General features: G+C 40.6%; 1 protein-coding gene across 4 annotated transcripts in view; it reads right to left on the bottom strand.

The window, feature by feature from the left end:
• Nucleotides 1-13,939, bottom strand: part of NCKAP1 (NCK associated protein 1) — a 52,897-nt gene extending 38,958 nt beyond the window's left edge. For 2 of the 4 annotated variants that reach the window (XM_063162594.1, XM_063162595.1), the window contains exons 1-3: nucleotides 13,783-13,921; nucleotides 3,298-3,315; nucleotides 2,058-2,168 (exon numbers count right to left, since the gene is read on the bottom strand). In XM_063162594.1, the coding sequence (XP_063018664.1) occupies nucleotides 2,058-2,168; nucleotides 3,298-3,315; nucleotides 13,783-13,890 (237 nt within the window). In that variant the 5' untranslated portion in view covers nucleotides 13,891-13,921. Of the gene's footprint in view, nucleotides 1-2,057; nucleotides 2,169-3,297; nucleotides 3,316-13,782 lie in introns of all 4 variants that reach the window. The other 2 variants (XM_063162596.1, XM_063162597.1) reach the window with 1 other exon arrangement.
• Nucleotides 13,940-14,639: the final 700 nt, after the last annotated feature.

The raw sequence follows: 14,639 nt of genomic DNA, 5'->3' as shown, positions 1-14,639 counted from the left end.
GTTTCAACAGAATGAAAATTCATGCTTTCCAAGATAATCTGATTACAGCAAACATTGCTTAGAAACCTCAATCAAATGTGTCACTCATTTCTACAACACAAAACACTGTAGATGACAATACCTAAGAAAAAACAACTAAAATAGGTTAAAAAAAATCAAAAAAGGTGGCACTATCTATTCTCTAAAACTGAATGCAAGCTTGTTCAGCACCATCACCTGCTGACATGTTGAAAGCAAAGGTACACAGTGCTAGGCAGTGGCAACTGCTGTACTCCAACATACAAAACTCAAAACCCCTCCCTGAAAGGGTGCTCTGGAATTTTCACTGCAAGGAAGAAACACAGCTCACAATTTCTTAGCTATTTCCACTGCAGTAATCCTTTGTGATATTTCCTTAATCAAAGTGTCTCTGTTCCAATTAGCTTCTTGCCCTTTTAAATCTCTGATCACCCTTTTGTTTTTATGGGAGTCACAACACTCTGTGGGAAACACCTGCAAATAACTAAGTGAAATGCCATCAGCTGTGACTGCAGGACAGACACCCCAGCTGCCTACTGCTAGAGCTTAAAATCCTGCTTTAAAGAGTGCTCATCCATAAGGAGGGTAGGCTTTTGTCAACTGTGTTTGATAAACACAGGCCTGGCTGGCTCATAGTAAATAAACACACAGCAATGACAAAATATTGTGAGTGTGTCCTATTTTAGAAACTGTGATTGTCAAAATACAGCAAGTTTTCTTTGATCTCTTTCCATAAACTTCACAGCAACAAATCCTTAAATGTCTATCATTAGTTAAGTTCCAAACTGATAATCAACAACTGGAAGACATTTAAAGCATACATGCAGCTGCAGTAAGTAAATTCTATGTACATTATCTTTTAACAGTTGATCTGCCACCCAAGGTTAGAGAACACAGAAGCATTTACCAAACATGGTTTAACAGATTTACTATTTTCACATTAATTTGATAAAGAATTTCTCTATTTGTTACTCACACAATCAAATTCAATACAGAGATAAGCAATATTAGATAGTGCAAAGCATGTACAAGTTTTAAAGTGAAAAAGCACATTGTTAATGAAATTGTTTCCTCCATAAGGTAAAGTTTTCTTCTGGTTTCTTTGGGTTTTTTCTCCATTGGTATTACTGGAGACATTACTTAAAAATTTGAGATGACAATGTAAAATAATCTAATTATTCTCATTGCTATCACCCCTATCATTCTGCAGAAACTTCCCAAACAGGCAGGCACTTGCATGCAGGGAACATGCAAACCCAACACCTACCTCCACTTCCCACCTTTGGAAAGAAATATAAGCAGGTAAAACAAACATCTGAAGGGCCCTTGTGTTTCAAATTGAAACAGGGAAACAAGAGTACATCACCTGCCAAAATGCCTGCCTCTAGCCTAACAATTACCTAAAAAAAAGGCTTCAAAGCCAAACTCAGCAATACAGAGCCACTCAAAGGCAAAATATAATTTACTTCTGCAACTAAATTCACTATATGAAGAGGAAACAATTTTATTTCCATATTTTTGTACTACACAATGTTTCTCCTCATGTACTAAAGCATTCTTTATTTCCACAGGCATAAATAACCCTGACTCCATAGGCAAGGGTACCTGTAAAGTACAAACACTTCTTCCCACTTTGCAGACGCGTTTTTTTACTGATCTGCTGGTTAGGACACATCTCAAATAAAGTTATGCAGCTTTCATCTTCTTCAATCAGTCTGGTCACCAGGATTTTCTAATAAGTAAGGCATGATTTTTCCAAGGATTTCTTCCCATTGACAATTGTTTGAAATGGCATGGAAGAGAGCAGGCAAAAAGAACACCAGAAAGAATCCTATCCTAACAAAACCCATCCAGAATTACAGTTTCATTGTCTCTCCTTAAAGACAGCTCCTTCTCAAGTATCCTGCCAGACATTTGAATCAACAACTAGGTTCCAACTGCAACTGTCAGCATCAGATGCTTTATAAGAAAATGTAAACCTCCCAGATGGTGCTGAAAGGGTAGTAAGAAAAATAGTTACACAGCCATTTGATACTTACATTGTTGTTGCGTGTTTCTACTGCTGGAAACTTCCTGACTATGAATTTGACAGCAGATTCCAGGTTTTTGTCAATAAGATAGGATGGTTTGGCTTTGGGGTCACCACATGCCTATAAAAAAATACAATACAAAATGAAGTAGAAACACAATCATCCCTGTAAAGCTAAGTGATAGTTGCAAATCTGAAGACAAACTAGAAAGATTCCTCTTTTCGTTTGTTTGCTTTTAGTGAGCAGGTGATAAAATGAAAGGCAAAGTGCAGGGACTGTCACAGCTGAAATATGCAATGGGAAACAGTACAGAGATGCTCTTCTACTGAAAAAGATGCATGGAAGTATCAAAGCAGTTAGTGCAGAACAGCAGTGAGGGAAAAAACTCAGTCCTAAAAGAAGGAGAAAAAAAAAATGTTTCCTTTTAATGCTATTCCTGGTTTGAGGTAGTATTGTATTCATCTGGAGTTAACAAACTGTTAGAGAACTCGATCATGTCATCATCTGTGGAGGACAGTGCTGGGCACATGAAATGATTAAACTATCCTTTGTGAAACAAAACTAAACACCCCACCACCAATCTGCATTGAATTTTTTTCCCACTTGTAACTCTAAGACAACTTTCCATCCCACAATCAAACCACCAATATTTGCCTAACACAGTCTATTTCCTTAAACTGAAGTTTTACTCGTGTTCTTTATTCCTAGAGCAGCATAGGCTGAGCTTTAAAAGCAGCAATCTAAAAGTTCCACTAAATTTTGATGCCAAGTCAGAGCTAAGTGTTAGGTCTGTTCAATAACTTACGTAGACGGATCAGCACAGCTTCTCTGGACAGACACCTGGGGAAGCACCTCCTGTTTGTTGCCAGCTACAGTGCATGCTGCCAGACACTGCTCTGCTACTCTGGCTAGGGAGCCATGCCACACCATTTCATTGGGACTAACACACTACAAGCAGCATTACTTACATGACAAAATATGCGCTCAAATCGTGTTTCTCTCAAATATTCATCTAGTTTTGTTTTCCTCAGAGGGGTTTGCAAAGGAGTTTCACGTCTCATGCAAAACTAAATTACATGCTAGGCGTTTCTACACAACAGAGTGAACTCAAATGACAACTCATTTAAAAAACTTTTCCACATTGATTTCTATGACCGAGTTGTGGACTGTAGAGACAGAAGTCATGGAGTATGAGACCGATTCTGAAAGCGGGCAAGCGGGCAAAGGGAAGGTGAAAAGCTTTGCAAACCTTCCAAACTTGTCCTTGCTGGGAAAGCAGTGTAATAAAAAGAGAGAAAAATTACATATAAACAAATTACTCTTAAATTCTAAAGTATTACATTTATGTGAACTAATAGACTATTACCTACAACCAAGAGAACATGACAACCATCTGTTACTCTAGTCAGCACACTTTCTACTGGATGTTGATTATTCTAATACTCACAAACAACTTTACACTTATTAGAATTTAACTATTGTGCAAAGCACTGTGAATATACTGAGATATGTAACTACTAATAGTACTTCCAAACTAAGTTCAGGTGGAGAGGGAAAAAAGTTAACAAACATCACATGCAACTACAGGGGAAAAAGGAGAGAAACTCAGTGAAGTTTTACATACCTGAAAAAGAAACGGTAGCCAAGAAAAAAAAACAAACAAAAGAGTCATTATTGAAAGTTTCTAAAACACCTACCAGTAGTAGTACATGACCATCATGATGTATACTCATGTACTATTCTGATATCAAAATGCTCATATTTGCTAAATTTCCCACAAAGGTACTAAACTTTGTTACAGCATCATATCTATAATATAACAGGAATTGATAATGAAAATCAATTCAGCAACATCCACAGTATGTTAGATATTAAATTGTTGCTTCAATCTCCTTAGAGCAGCAAACCACACATGTCAAAAAAGAGCTGTTCTGTACACACCTTAAAGTCTATGCAATTCAAAAGTACAAGCTATATACTGTAAAAAGGCATTAAATATTCAACAGAGAGCTTCAAATTTATGAAATTTCAATTAACTATGTGTCACGGGTGTCAGAACCTTTGTCAAATTATTTCAATTTGTTGTTCTTGCCACAAAACATGTAACTTGCTCTACTAGAAGGATTACTAAGAAAACAAGTTAACTGACTTATATTCATGCCCTGTGTACTTTTGCTGCCCTGTTAAATTCCAGCATGGTTGCTGTTATATAGGAGACAAGAAATCTGCCACTGTTGACTTCATAAATTTTTCAGTCTGAGTTCAAACACTCCTTCCACACACACTCCTTATTTTTGCTACAAGCAGATGTTTTCCTTCCTATAAATCAGCTCTTCAAAATGTTTACTAAAACTTATGTTCTACCCCAGCCCTTACACACACACTCAGAAGGAAACAGAGATCTGAAAACATCAACATGCACATCCTCCTGTGCCTTCAGGAACTCAGCCCCCAGAAAAGAGAAGTGTTCTCCTCAGTCTAACTGGCAATCCTCTCCATATCTGGGAATGTGCTCCTCCTTTGCTTCCCCCATCATTAGTTAGCTGGCATCATACTTGAAGCAACTCTAACTCTTCCTACTAATGAACTACACCAGACTGATTAATAAATAAGAACATTCCTGCAAGATATTAGAGGCATCCCTCACGCACACCACAATTCCAGCTTCTAGAAAGCTGCACCAGCCTACCTAGGCTGAATTGAAAGAGGACAAGAGATGTCACTGAATGAGTGGGTCAATGCTTTTTCTTCTCTCTCCCATGCTCCACAGCAGCTCAGCTCCAAAAACTGCTATTTACAGATCTTAGAACCAGCTGTTGTTGCATCAACAGTTTTCATCCATAATTACCTGCATTCAGCATCACAGGTAAAACAGTGTCCGTAAGTTAAACCTCTCCCAAAATGGTGAAGGGACTTCAAACTCCCCATAGTTTACTCTATAAAGCATAAAAGAATTAATATGCAAACTCCAATCCTAGCACTTTTGCACAAACATCAAAGTGTGGTAAGACACATAAACAGAATTTTGCTGTAAAAAGATCAAAGATATTGAGGGTAACAGCCTTAGAATGTAGATAAGAAATGTAGTTTTTTCTTTTAATAGTTGTATTAGTCAATACAAAATCCTTTGTGAGTACTGTAATGGGTAGGAACATTGTGGTAGAACATACAAAGGCCATTTCCCAAATACAGCTCTCCAGTATTCACACAGAATTCCAAGCACCAGCCAAAACCAAGTTTTTCTTATTAGGAAAAACCCCACAACACAGAATTACTACAATTTTGAGCATTAAAAAGAACTTCACCAATTAAAAATGTTCTTACTAGTGCAGCATTCACAGAATACAATTCTGAAGCTATGAGATTCCAGCTGCTTCAGCCCCAAAACATTATACTCAAAGAATCTCCCAGCAGTCAACTCTGAATTCCTTTGTATATTACTGAACAGCTGATAAGCAGCTATTCTGAAAAAGATCATGCTAAGTTATGGTTAGAAACTAATCTACATAATTCTTAAAAAAAATTAATGGATTCAGATGCTGGATTTCTTCAAGTTACACAGCATTTCTTTCCACAGATCTTCAGAATGGTACCCTGCTGTGATAAGCTCTCTACTAAGTAAAGGCATTCTGTGCAACTACCAAAAAGAATAAATATGATTTCTGTAGCTGAGAAATTCACTATTTACAATACTGATTTGCTATCATCTGCACAGCTATCAAGCTTCAGAGAGATCAGACTACCTGCACTGTTTGCACATGTTCAGGCCATATGTTTGGAATTAAAGCAGCATTTTCCTACCTGTCCTACTGAGGTAAATAATTATATTATTATTACACAAAATTCAGATTCTCTTCCTCACTTGATGCTATTAGGTTCTTCTATACTAATTTCACTTTGAAAATTAAGAATACTACATATATCTATACTTTCTGCGTTGTACTCATTCAGAAGCAGCCAACTACAAAAATCTGCTTAAGGCCTACATCTAAGATAAGTGTCCTCTAAACAGGAAAACAGAAACCACTTCAGCTGCCTTTGGCCCAGAATACACCAACACTAATATACAGCAAAGAGACCTCTTGCCCCAATACTGTTACAGCTCTCACTGCAAAAATCTAAGTTTAACATTTGACTTCCTACTTGAGGGCAGAGGATGTTGAAGGAGAAGAAAAAAAACATCAATCAACAAAATGACTATATCCATGCAGCTGAAGTGGCAAGGATAAAAGGAAGCTTATGTTCAGGTACAATCAGCGTCAGTAGTCAGTGTCCCAAACTTGCATTTAAAACCTCTGAACCTCACTCATGCCACTCATTCACACCAACCTGTTATGTGCCCTTGAATAAGAATACTGGGAAGTATCACCTGAATTACATGGCTTAGGATGGTAAAAAAATAAAGCCTAAATATTTATTGTATTATGAAAACACCTATTATTTATTTCCTTTTGTTGTTGCTAAACCAAACTACTCTAAATTAGCAGCAGGGCTGTCTCCCAATAAAAGAGAAACAGGGCCACTTGAATTGAAAATTTTGTATTTTCATCCCCCAAACTTCCTACACCAGCAGATTATCATAAACCATACTTTGCAGCAATTTAATGTATTTATTACTTCAAGAGATTTGCTGTTAATGCAGAGTTGAGATAAAACACTGCTAAGCACAGCTCCACTTGACTGTGACAACATACACTGAAATAATCTCAGTCAACAAATCACTTCACCTTTAAATTCCATTTACAGATGAATCTGCACAACAAAACTGTGAATTTAACAAGGAAACTGATGGAATTTCAATGACCATAAAACCTATGCCATTCCCCAAGTTAGTAACTTGGATTAGTAAACAGAAATTCAGGATGCCTCAGACCAAAAACCAGGAAAAGCTCCTGTATTTACAGTTTACTACAGCACTTTCTTTAGAAAGGCCAGAAAGGCAGCACAGTAAAACTTCTTGCCTTGGAAAAGCTGCTGGCATTAAAGGCTTCATGCTAAGACATATCTCTAAGTTTGCATGCCTGGTTTCCAGCTGTGCAGCCTGTAAATTATACTAAATATAACATTAAAAAATATTTTCACCATTAATTATATTTCTGTAGGATAAAACCTATAACATACTCCTTGTTTCTGCCATGCATTTAAAATAATTAATATTATGAACCCGCAATCTCTAATTCTGAAACAGCAAAACTACTGAGAAGGAAAGAGAGGGGAATAAACAATACAGAGCTGCTTTGAATAGTGGTTCACACCACATTTGCTTTAATATCTCTCATTAAGCCCACCACAACTCCTTGCCTGTATTTTAGGTTGTGGAAGCCTAAATTGATTATTAAACAGGCTGGTCCCAGCTAAGTTTTGTGAATAAAGCCTTGTCCCTTGTAAAGTCTATCCAACAAGATGCAAGAATTAGCTGGGAACACATTGACAAATTATTATAGTTTAATACTTTTGATGGCTAAAATTTAACTGTCCCACACCAGCATGCTAGAGTGACTTTGTACTAAGTAAATTACATTTCTTATGCTTGCAGTTACCTTGATGAAAGGTAAACCTGCCTCTTGATACACATTATGCTTACAGTTTCAACCAAGATATGGAAGCAGAAGAAAATCTCCATGTAACTACTTTATGAAGAGTCTCTAAAGGCCTTGGACATATCCAAAATATAGCACAAAATTATTAGAAATTTAGCAGCTGTTGCACTTTCTATTTACTAGGGTTCCAAATTGGAAATATAATGTACCTTCATATCAATTCAAAATTACAATTGAAGGTGTTACAGTCAGCCCAGTGTTTCCTAGATCTAAGCAAGACACCTTCCCTGTGTTTACTCATTATTTGGTGTGTGTTGAACCCCAAGTACACACCTTACTTTAAATCCTAGAGTATCACTACTCAGAAATTCAATTAAGTGAAACGTAAATTCATGTGAAATGAGAAGAAAAGGCCAGGAAGGACCACAAGAAATTGCCTACCTACCTCTCCTGTTCCAAGGCAAGATCAACTGAATCTGTGTTGCTCCTGGGATATGTCTGCCACATCTTTACTTACAGGTCTCAAAAAGGCTACATTCAAAGACATTCTCACAGTCTTTTCAAATATTCAATTCAGTTTTCCAATATTTAATTCAATCCATCACTTCTTGATCTCTGGTGGTCACACTGGATGGCATAAACTATTCCCCATCTCTCTACTGCGGTCCTAATTTTTTATAAATTTGTATGACTTATAGGCTGACTTGAAAGAACATTCCCTTTTTTTTAACGGGTGCAATTTTCTGCACCACTTGTCCTTATTATTTTGCCCTGAACTTTCTCCATTTTGTCCACATCTTCCTTGAAAAGAGTGGTCAATCAGGTATGTTTTCAATGAATCTCAATGAAGGAGATGTAGAGGAAAAAAACTACTTACTCTTCCTTCAGATTATCTTGCTCACATTTACATAAACTCATGTCATTCCTGATTTTTTGCAGCAAAACTTACCTGGCTCTTCTTTGTCCTGGGATGTCCCTAACCTTTCCCAGCTATTTTCTTCAGACTTTAAATCTCATTACTTCTCATTTTGTCCTTTAAATTCCACTAAGCACAAAATAGCTCACAACCATACTTGCTCAGCCACTTCCAAGCCTGTTAGACCATACCTACAATTTCCAAGCTCAAGCTGAATTTCAATTAGATTCTGCAGCTCGTCCCAGTTTCCTACATATAAATTTATTAAGCACACTGTAGGCATCATCTAGGTTGTTGAATCAAAGAGTGACTGGAAGCAGAGGTAACACACACCCCAACAAGACCCTGCTGATCCCCATCTGACATTAAGGTCTTCACAGCCATTCCCTAATATGGTGAAGCATCTGCTTTCATCATCACAGCTTCATCCAGACTGCACTTCCTCAGATTGTTCATGAGAACAATCAGATGAGGTCACATCAGCAGCCCTGCTAAAGTCAACATGTAAATTATCTTCTAAACTGCCCGTACTAGAGTGACCCATCACGTTGTGAATGAATGAAATATACTGGGTTTGACACTGTCTGTACAGGGATAAAGTCACATTGTCCTCTTGTGTTTGCAGCACCTCTTTAAGGCCTTGGTTCTATTAATCAAATGTGGGGCAGGTGAAATGCAAAGGAGAAAAAAAAGTAAGAGAAGTTTCACTGCCACAAAACTTTTCCTCAATGTAGTCCATAAAATAACATCTTAATAAAAAGAAGCAAGGCAATGGGAAATCCCTATCTATTCTGAACCTCAAATGGGAACTGTTATTACTTTTTAGGTCTATCTCCTCTGCACACAACTTTAAAAATCCCTTGGAACTAAAACTGGATTTGGTTCTGTGTTAACACAAAATGAACAGTGATTACAGGGAGCAAGGTAACTTGTATTTGTAAGCCAAGAAACAAGATAATTCTGGGCATCTACTCTTGATGCAAAAGGGAAAACCCACTCTGTATATTTTTGGGACATTTTTATTTTATTATAAAGTCTGTTTCTTTACAAATTTAATTGCTTTTCTGAGTGAAAAATAATAGTATGATATGGTATCACCAGTTAAGTGTTTGTTTCTTGAGCAAAAGATTTTTTTTTTTAATTGCCAGCACTGTGAGTTTGTTTGGGGCTTACTCCTCTGCTTATCAATAAGACAGTATCATAAGCCATTGCTCCAAGATGACAGACACAAACATTCACTGCCATTTTAACCTTTAAAGAACTGCTGACATCTGTGGAGCCAATACTGCCCCACCCTGGGACACTTCCCAGTGACCTGAAGACACTACCTGACATTATCTGTTCAACACCAACCTTACAATTCAGAACTAAATTATTGGTGAGCTTTTCCTCTCAGCTCAAAGGTCTGCACTCCAGCACAGAGCTCTGTGTCCAAAGGGTGATCTAATCCTACACCCTTCCAAACTTCAGAGCTCTGCACATTGGAAACTTCCCCATGGTCTTCCTAAAACCATCTAAAATCTCTTCCACTGTTTCCTGAAGAACTACTCAAGTGCCTGAACAAAACTGTGCACTTTATGCACTGGTTCTACCAATAAAACAATCAACTAGCTTTTACAACTTTTAAATTCAAGTACTAACATCCTCAAAATAGGTAAAAATCCAGTATTTCCACTACTACACCTTTAAAGAAAACATAAAGTCAGCTAAAGCCTCTGCAAACAGTTAAGTCCCTCATCTATGACTTCAGTCTGATGATGCAGTTCACATCTAAGAGTTGGTTTAAGATCCTCATTTTTCAGATACTACGTAACCAAGTTTGAAAACTCAAAAGAATTTGTTTTGTTAATAACATTTAAAAAACATCTTGTGAACAAACGTAAAACTTATACTGTGAAGAACAGCAGAACACTGCTAGCAAAGTAATTCATGCTAAATAACAGACTCATGTTTGATTAACATATAGTCTAAATAATTCAAGACCTTAACTACTATCCCTAGCAGTTCTGTTTACTTTAGTACTACTTATACACTCACCAAAATCACACCCCCTTGACTGGCTGTGCCTAAATCTCTGCTTCAGGTTTTTCAAGATCAAATCTCTTACTGTAAACACATCCTGGTATCCAAGGGTTTTATAAACAAACAAAAGGCCCACAAAAAAGATTATTCTCTGCTGCCACCACTCAAACAAAACAGTCAACAGTAATGGCAGCGTTTGCACAAAGCTTACCAACACAAGACTGGAAGGTAATAATGAAATCCAAGCTTCACCTGAGCCAGGATGGCATGAAAAACTCTGCTGTCTTTGATTTACACAGGTGTAGTTGTAGGCAAGTAATGACCAAAGTTACACGGTAGACAATAACCTAGACAACTGTGGATACATTCTTTTAAAAAAGAAGGAACAAACCAAGAGAGAAAGCACAAGTGAAAGAGTTCCAAATTCATTACTAATACCGGTCCCAATGCAGCAAGCAAAGAGCCATCCTTCAAAATAACAACAGCAACAAAAAATCCACCTCCTTGCAGGGTGCAAATCTAAGTTCTGTCTCATCAGCTGCTATTACCTTAGTAACTTCCCTTTTCCTAATTTCCATGTCACTTTCAGAGGCAAAAAAACCATACAGTCAGACAGTCTGTTTTAAAAACAACAAACTTTTAACTGTTTCAAAAGACAACAGGGGCACAGAAGGTCAGTAAACAGGAAACTATGAACAATTATCAGCTATAAGCAAACAGCAACAAAACTGAACTTTGTATAGGAAGATGAGACAAAGAATCATTGTTACTAACTGCTTTTAACAACTTCTGAGATTCTTTGGGAAGTAAAATTTTCCTGCTTTGTTTCTAACAGTTGAAAAAGCTCTTAATCCTTGAAAATCTGTACTCTGCAGACAGCATCTACAACAATCTCGACTGCTGCTGCACACATTTCAATCTCTCACTTCCTCTTATTAAAAAAAGTCTAAACCATTTCCTTTAACCGCAAACCCACATATTGTGTGGTTTTCAGTTTCAATATCATCTTCAGCAGAGCTCTGACAGAATCTTAAACAGCATTTTGGAATTGACAGCTTAAAGAGAGGAAAAAAAATAAATAAACAAAACCAAAGTGTTCCAAGCAGTGAGCGATGCTGCAGCTGGGCTGAAGAGAGACTCACAATGAAATACAATAATCAGTCCCAAGACTTCTGGGCTCACCCTCTGAGTTGGCCAGTTCCCCCTGTCAAGCAGTACTGACTGCAGCTGAAGAAAATTATTTGAATTCACAAATCACTACATGAATACACAAGAGTTGTGCCTGGGACATCTCCACATTTGCAAAACTACGCATGACACAATAATCAAACCACTTGATGCCTGCTCTCCCTCTGCATGCAAGACCCAGCAATTTTGGACTCAGCTCTTGGCATTTCGGGAAAAAGTGGTGACACCCCCAGTGCTGCTGCTCCCCTACAGAGAGCCTGTCCATCTGCATCGCTTCCGAAACAGGAGAGCAGCAGAGCTACCACCATATGGGCCAACAGGACTCTGCCATGCACACACGCCAAGCAGAAACATGGCTGTAGGCACTGGAGCATTTAAAAGGGGTAAATGTCCCTGCATCAGAACACTGGGAGTGAAAACAGAGCCCAGACTCACAGTGGCTAAGGCAGAGCTACCAAGGAGAGGTTTCATTTCTCCAGTCCTGTTTCCTGCCCTGCAACGCAGGGCTGCACTCAGGAGAAATTCCCTTTGCTCATTTTTCACCTGGGATATTTATCACAAAGCTCAACAAGGACACACACAGACAACTTCCTCTTTTTGTTGGTTTTCCCCATAAATTGTGGATTTCTGTTTGTTAGAAGTATAATTATATTTAACTGAAGGGATTTTCCAATGTACAAAACTACAGACTAAAAGGAACCTCTCAGAAAGACAGGAATTTGCAATCATCAAGTTAGAATGCCTTATTTACGTCAGTGAAGATTTGTAGAAACATAAAGTGAACATCAAATAGTGAAATGGCTTTGGATGAATGCTGGCTTTTAAATACTTTAACCACTTGGTTTGTTGGGCTTTTTTCCCTGAAAAAACACCTTAATTAAAATCAACATCGCACTTGATAGTCATTACTTCTTCTGGTAGTTCTTACTTCTTCCCATATGAGAAAAAAATGTTGACAAAACTCATCCTTTACCTCAGGTCAGTCAGGCAGGGTCACTCCTGACAGAAACCTGGGTGCAGCACTCAGAGGACCAAGTAAGCACCTAGAACTCTCAAACTCCCTTTGCCATTGCAGCTGAACCCAGAATGGGAACGGCACTGAAATTTTAATGGACTGAACCCACAAAGGTGTACTCGCTGCTCAAAGGTAGTAACTAGCATTTTCTTTGAAATTAGAAAAACCTCTCAAATAATTGTGTTCAAGGCAAAGTAATAAAATCCTGACTCGTATTCATTACTGAGAGTGGGTCGAGGGGCCATACACTTTCAGACGGTCTATTACTCATGAGGAAAATGAAGCTGGGAAGGACACAAGCACCCAGCACAAGGGTCGGAACTAGATGATCTTCAAGGTCCCCTTCCAACCCAAATAATTTTACGATTCTGCGGCCATGAGCTACATTCCTTCCTACAGCAAAGCACAACGATTACCTCCAGAGAGAAATTAACCGAGCACCGGAGAAATTAACAAGAGGCGTGACCCATCCTTCTCCCAACACCCAGACCCGGAGTTTCCCGCACGGCCCAGCCACCTCACCAGGCCAACACCGACCCACTGCCCTGGGCAGCCGGGGAGCTGCCCCAAGCACCCGCTCCATCTCACGCCGAGAGCTGCTAAGCAACCGCGCACTCGAACTTATCGAAATTAAACTTACTAATTTTACCCCGAGCCCCTTTTTGCCTCCGGTAGCGACAGGTTTTGGCGTGGGAAAAGCCCCGCGGCGCTGCCCACTCGCGGCTCGTGTGAGTCACGCACGGCAGCGGAGCGGCAGCGGCTCCGGGGGCTGCGCCGGGCCCAGGCCCCGCTCCTGCGGCCGCCGCCGGGATCGGCCCGGCCGCCTCCATTCCTCCATCCTTCTCTCCCGGGATCGACGCGGCGGCCGCACCGAAGCCCCGGGCCCCCATTCCCGGGCCGGGCGGCTCCCGCCCAGCCTCCCGGGCCCCGCCGCTAGGCCGCGGCGCAGCCGGCACAGCCGCAAGCCCGGCGGAGCGCCGGCCCGAGCGGCGCTGAGGATCTCGCCGGGGCGGCTCCCCATCCACCCCCCCTCTCGGCCGGGGCCCCCCGCACCTTCTTGATGTTGTAGAGCCGGGTGAGCATGCCGACGCCGCGGTCGTTGAGGATGGTGAGCTTCTCGGCCAGCTTCTGCTGGCTGGGCTGCAGAACGGACCGCGACATCCTGGCGCTCCGGTGGCCGCCCCGCCGCTGTGAGCCCCGCGGCCGCCGGCCTGGCCCGGCGCGGCGCTCCCTGTCCGCCCGGCCCGGCGCTCGGTGCCTCCGCGGGGCGTGGGCACGGGTCACGTGGCGCGGCGCTCGGGCGCCCCCGGCGGGCGGGCGGCGGCAGCGCAGGGCTCTGCCCGGTCCCGGGGTCCCTGAGGGGGCTCGGGCACAGCACCGAGGTGGGCGGCGGAACGGTGAAGAATGCCCGTTCTTCTGCAAGGTTTACACCTTAAATAAATACTACACCTTAAATAAAAATAAAACTATGGATGCCGCATCCATGGAGGTGTTGGCTGGATGGAGCTTTAAGCAAGCTGTGGTCTAGTGGAAGCTGTCGCTGTCCCTGCTGGGGAGATGGAACAGAATGGTCTTTATAGCCCCTTCCAAACTAAACCATTCTGTGAGGCTATGAAAGCCCCATTTTTTTTTACTTCATCACCTTCACTTTTATATTTAATCGACTCCATTTTTTTACTTAAACAACAAAAGTCCTGCATGTTGGCTGCAATATCTCCCTGCAGCACTAAAGCTTGGGAGCAGAGTGGCTGGAAATGGGCTCAATGGAAAACAGCTGGTCAGCAAAAGCTGAACCTGAGCCACTTTGTGATAAACCTGAGCTTGTGATGAACCTAAGCCTAGGGCAACAAGAAGGCCAATGGCACCTGGCCCGTATCAGAAATTGTGTGGCCAGCAGGACCAGGGAACCC

The sequence above is a fragment of the Melospiza melodia genome, chromosome 8, assembly GCF_035770615.1.
Source record: "Melospiza melodia melodia isolate bMelMel2 chromosome 8, bMelMel2.pri, whole genome shotgun sequence".
In the NCBI taxonomy this organism is placed as follows: Eukaryota; Metazoa; Chordata; class Aves; order Passeriformes; family Passerellidae; genus Melospiza; species Melospiza melodia.
This window is presented reverse-complemented; position numbering and strand designations above follow the sequence as displayed.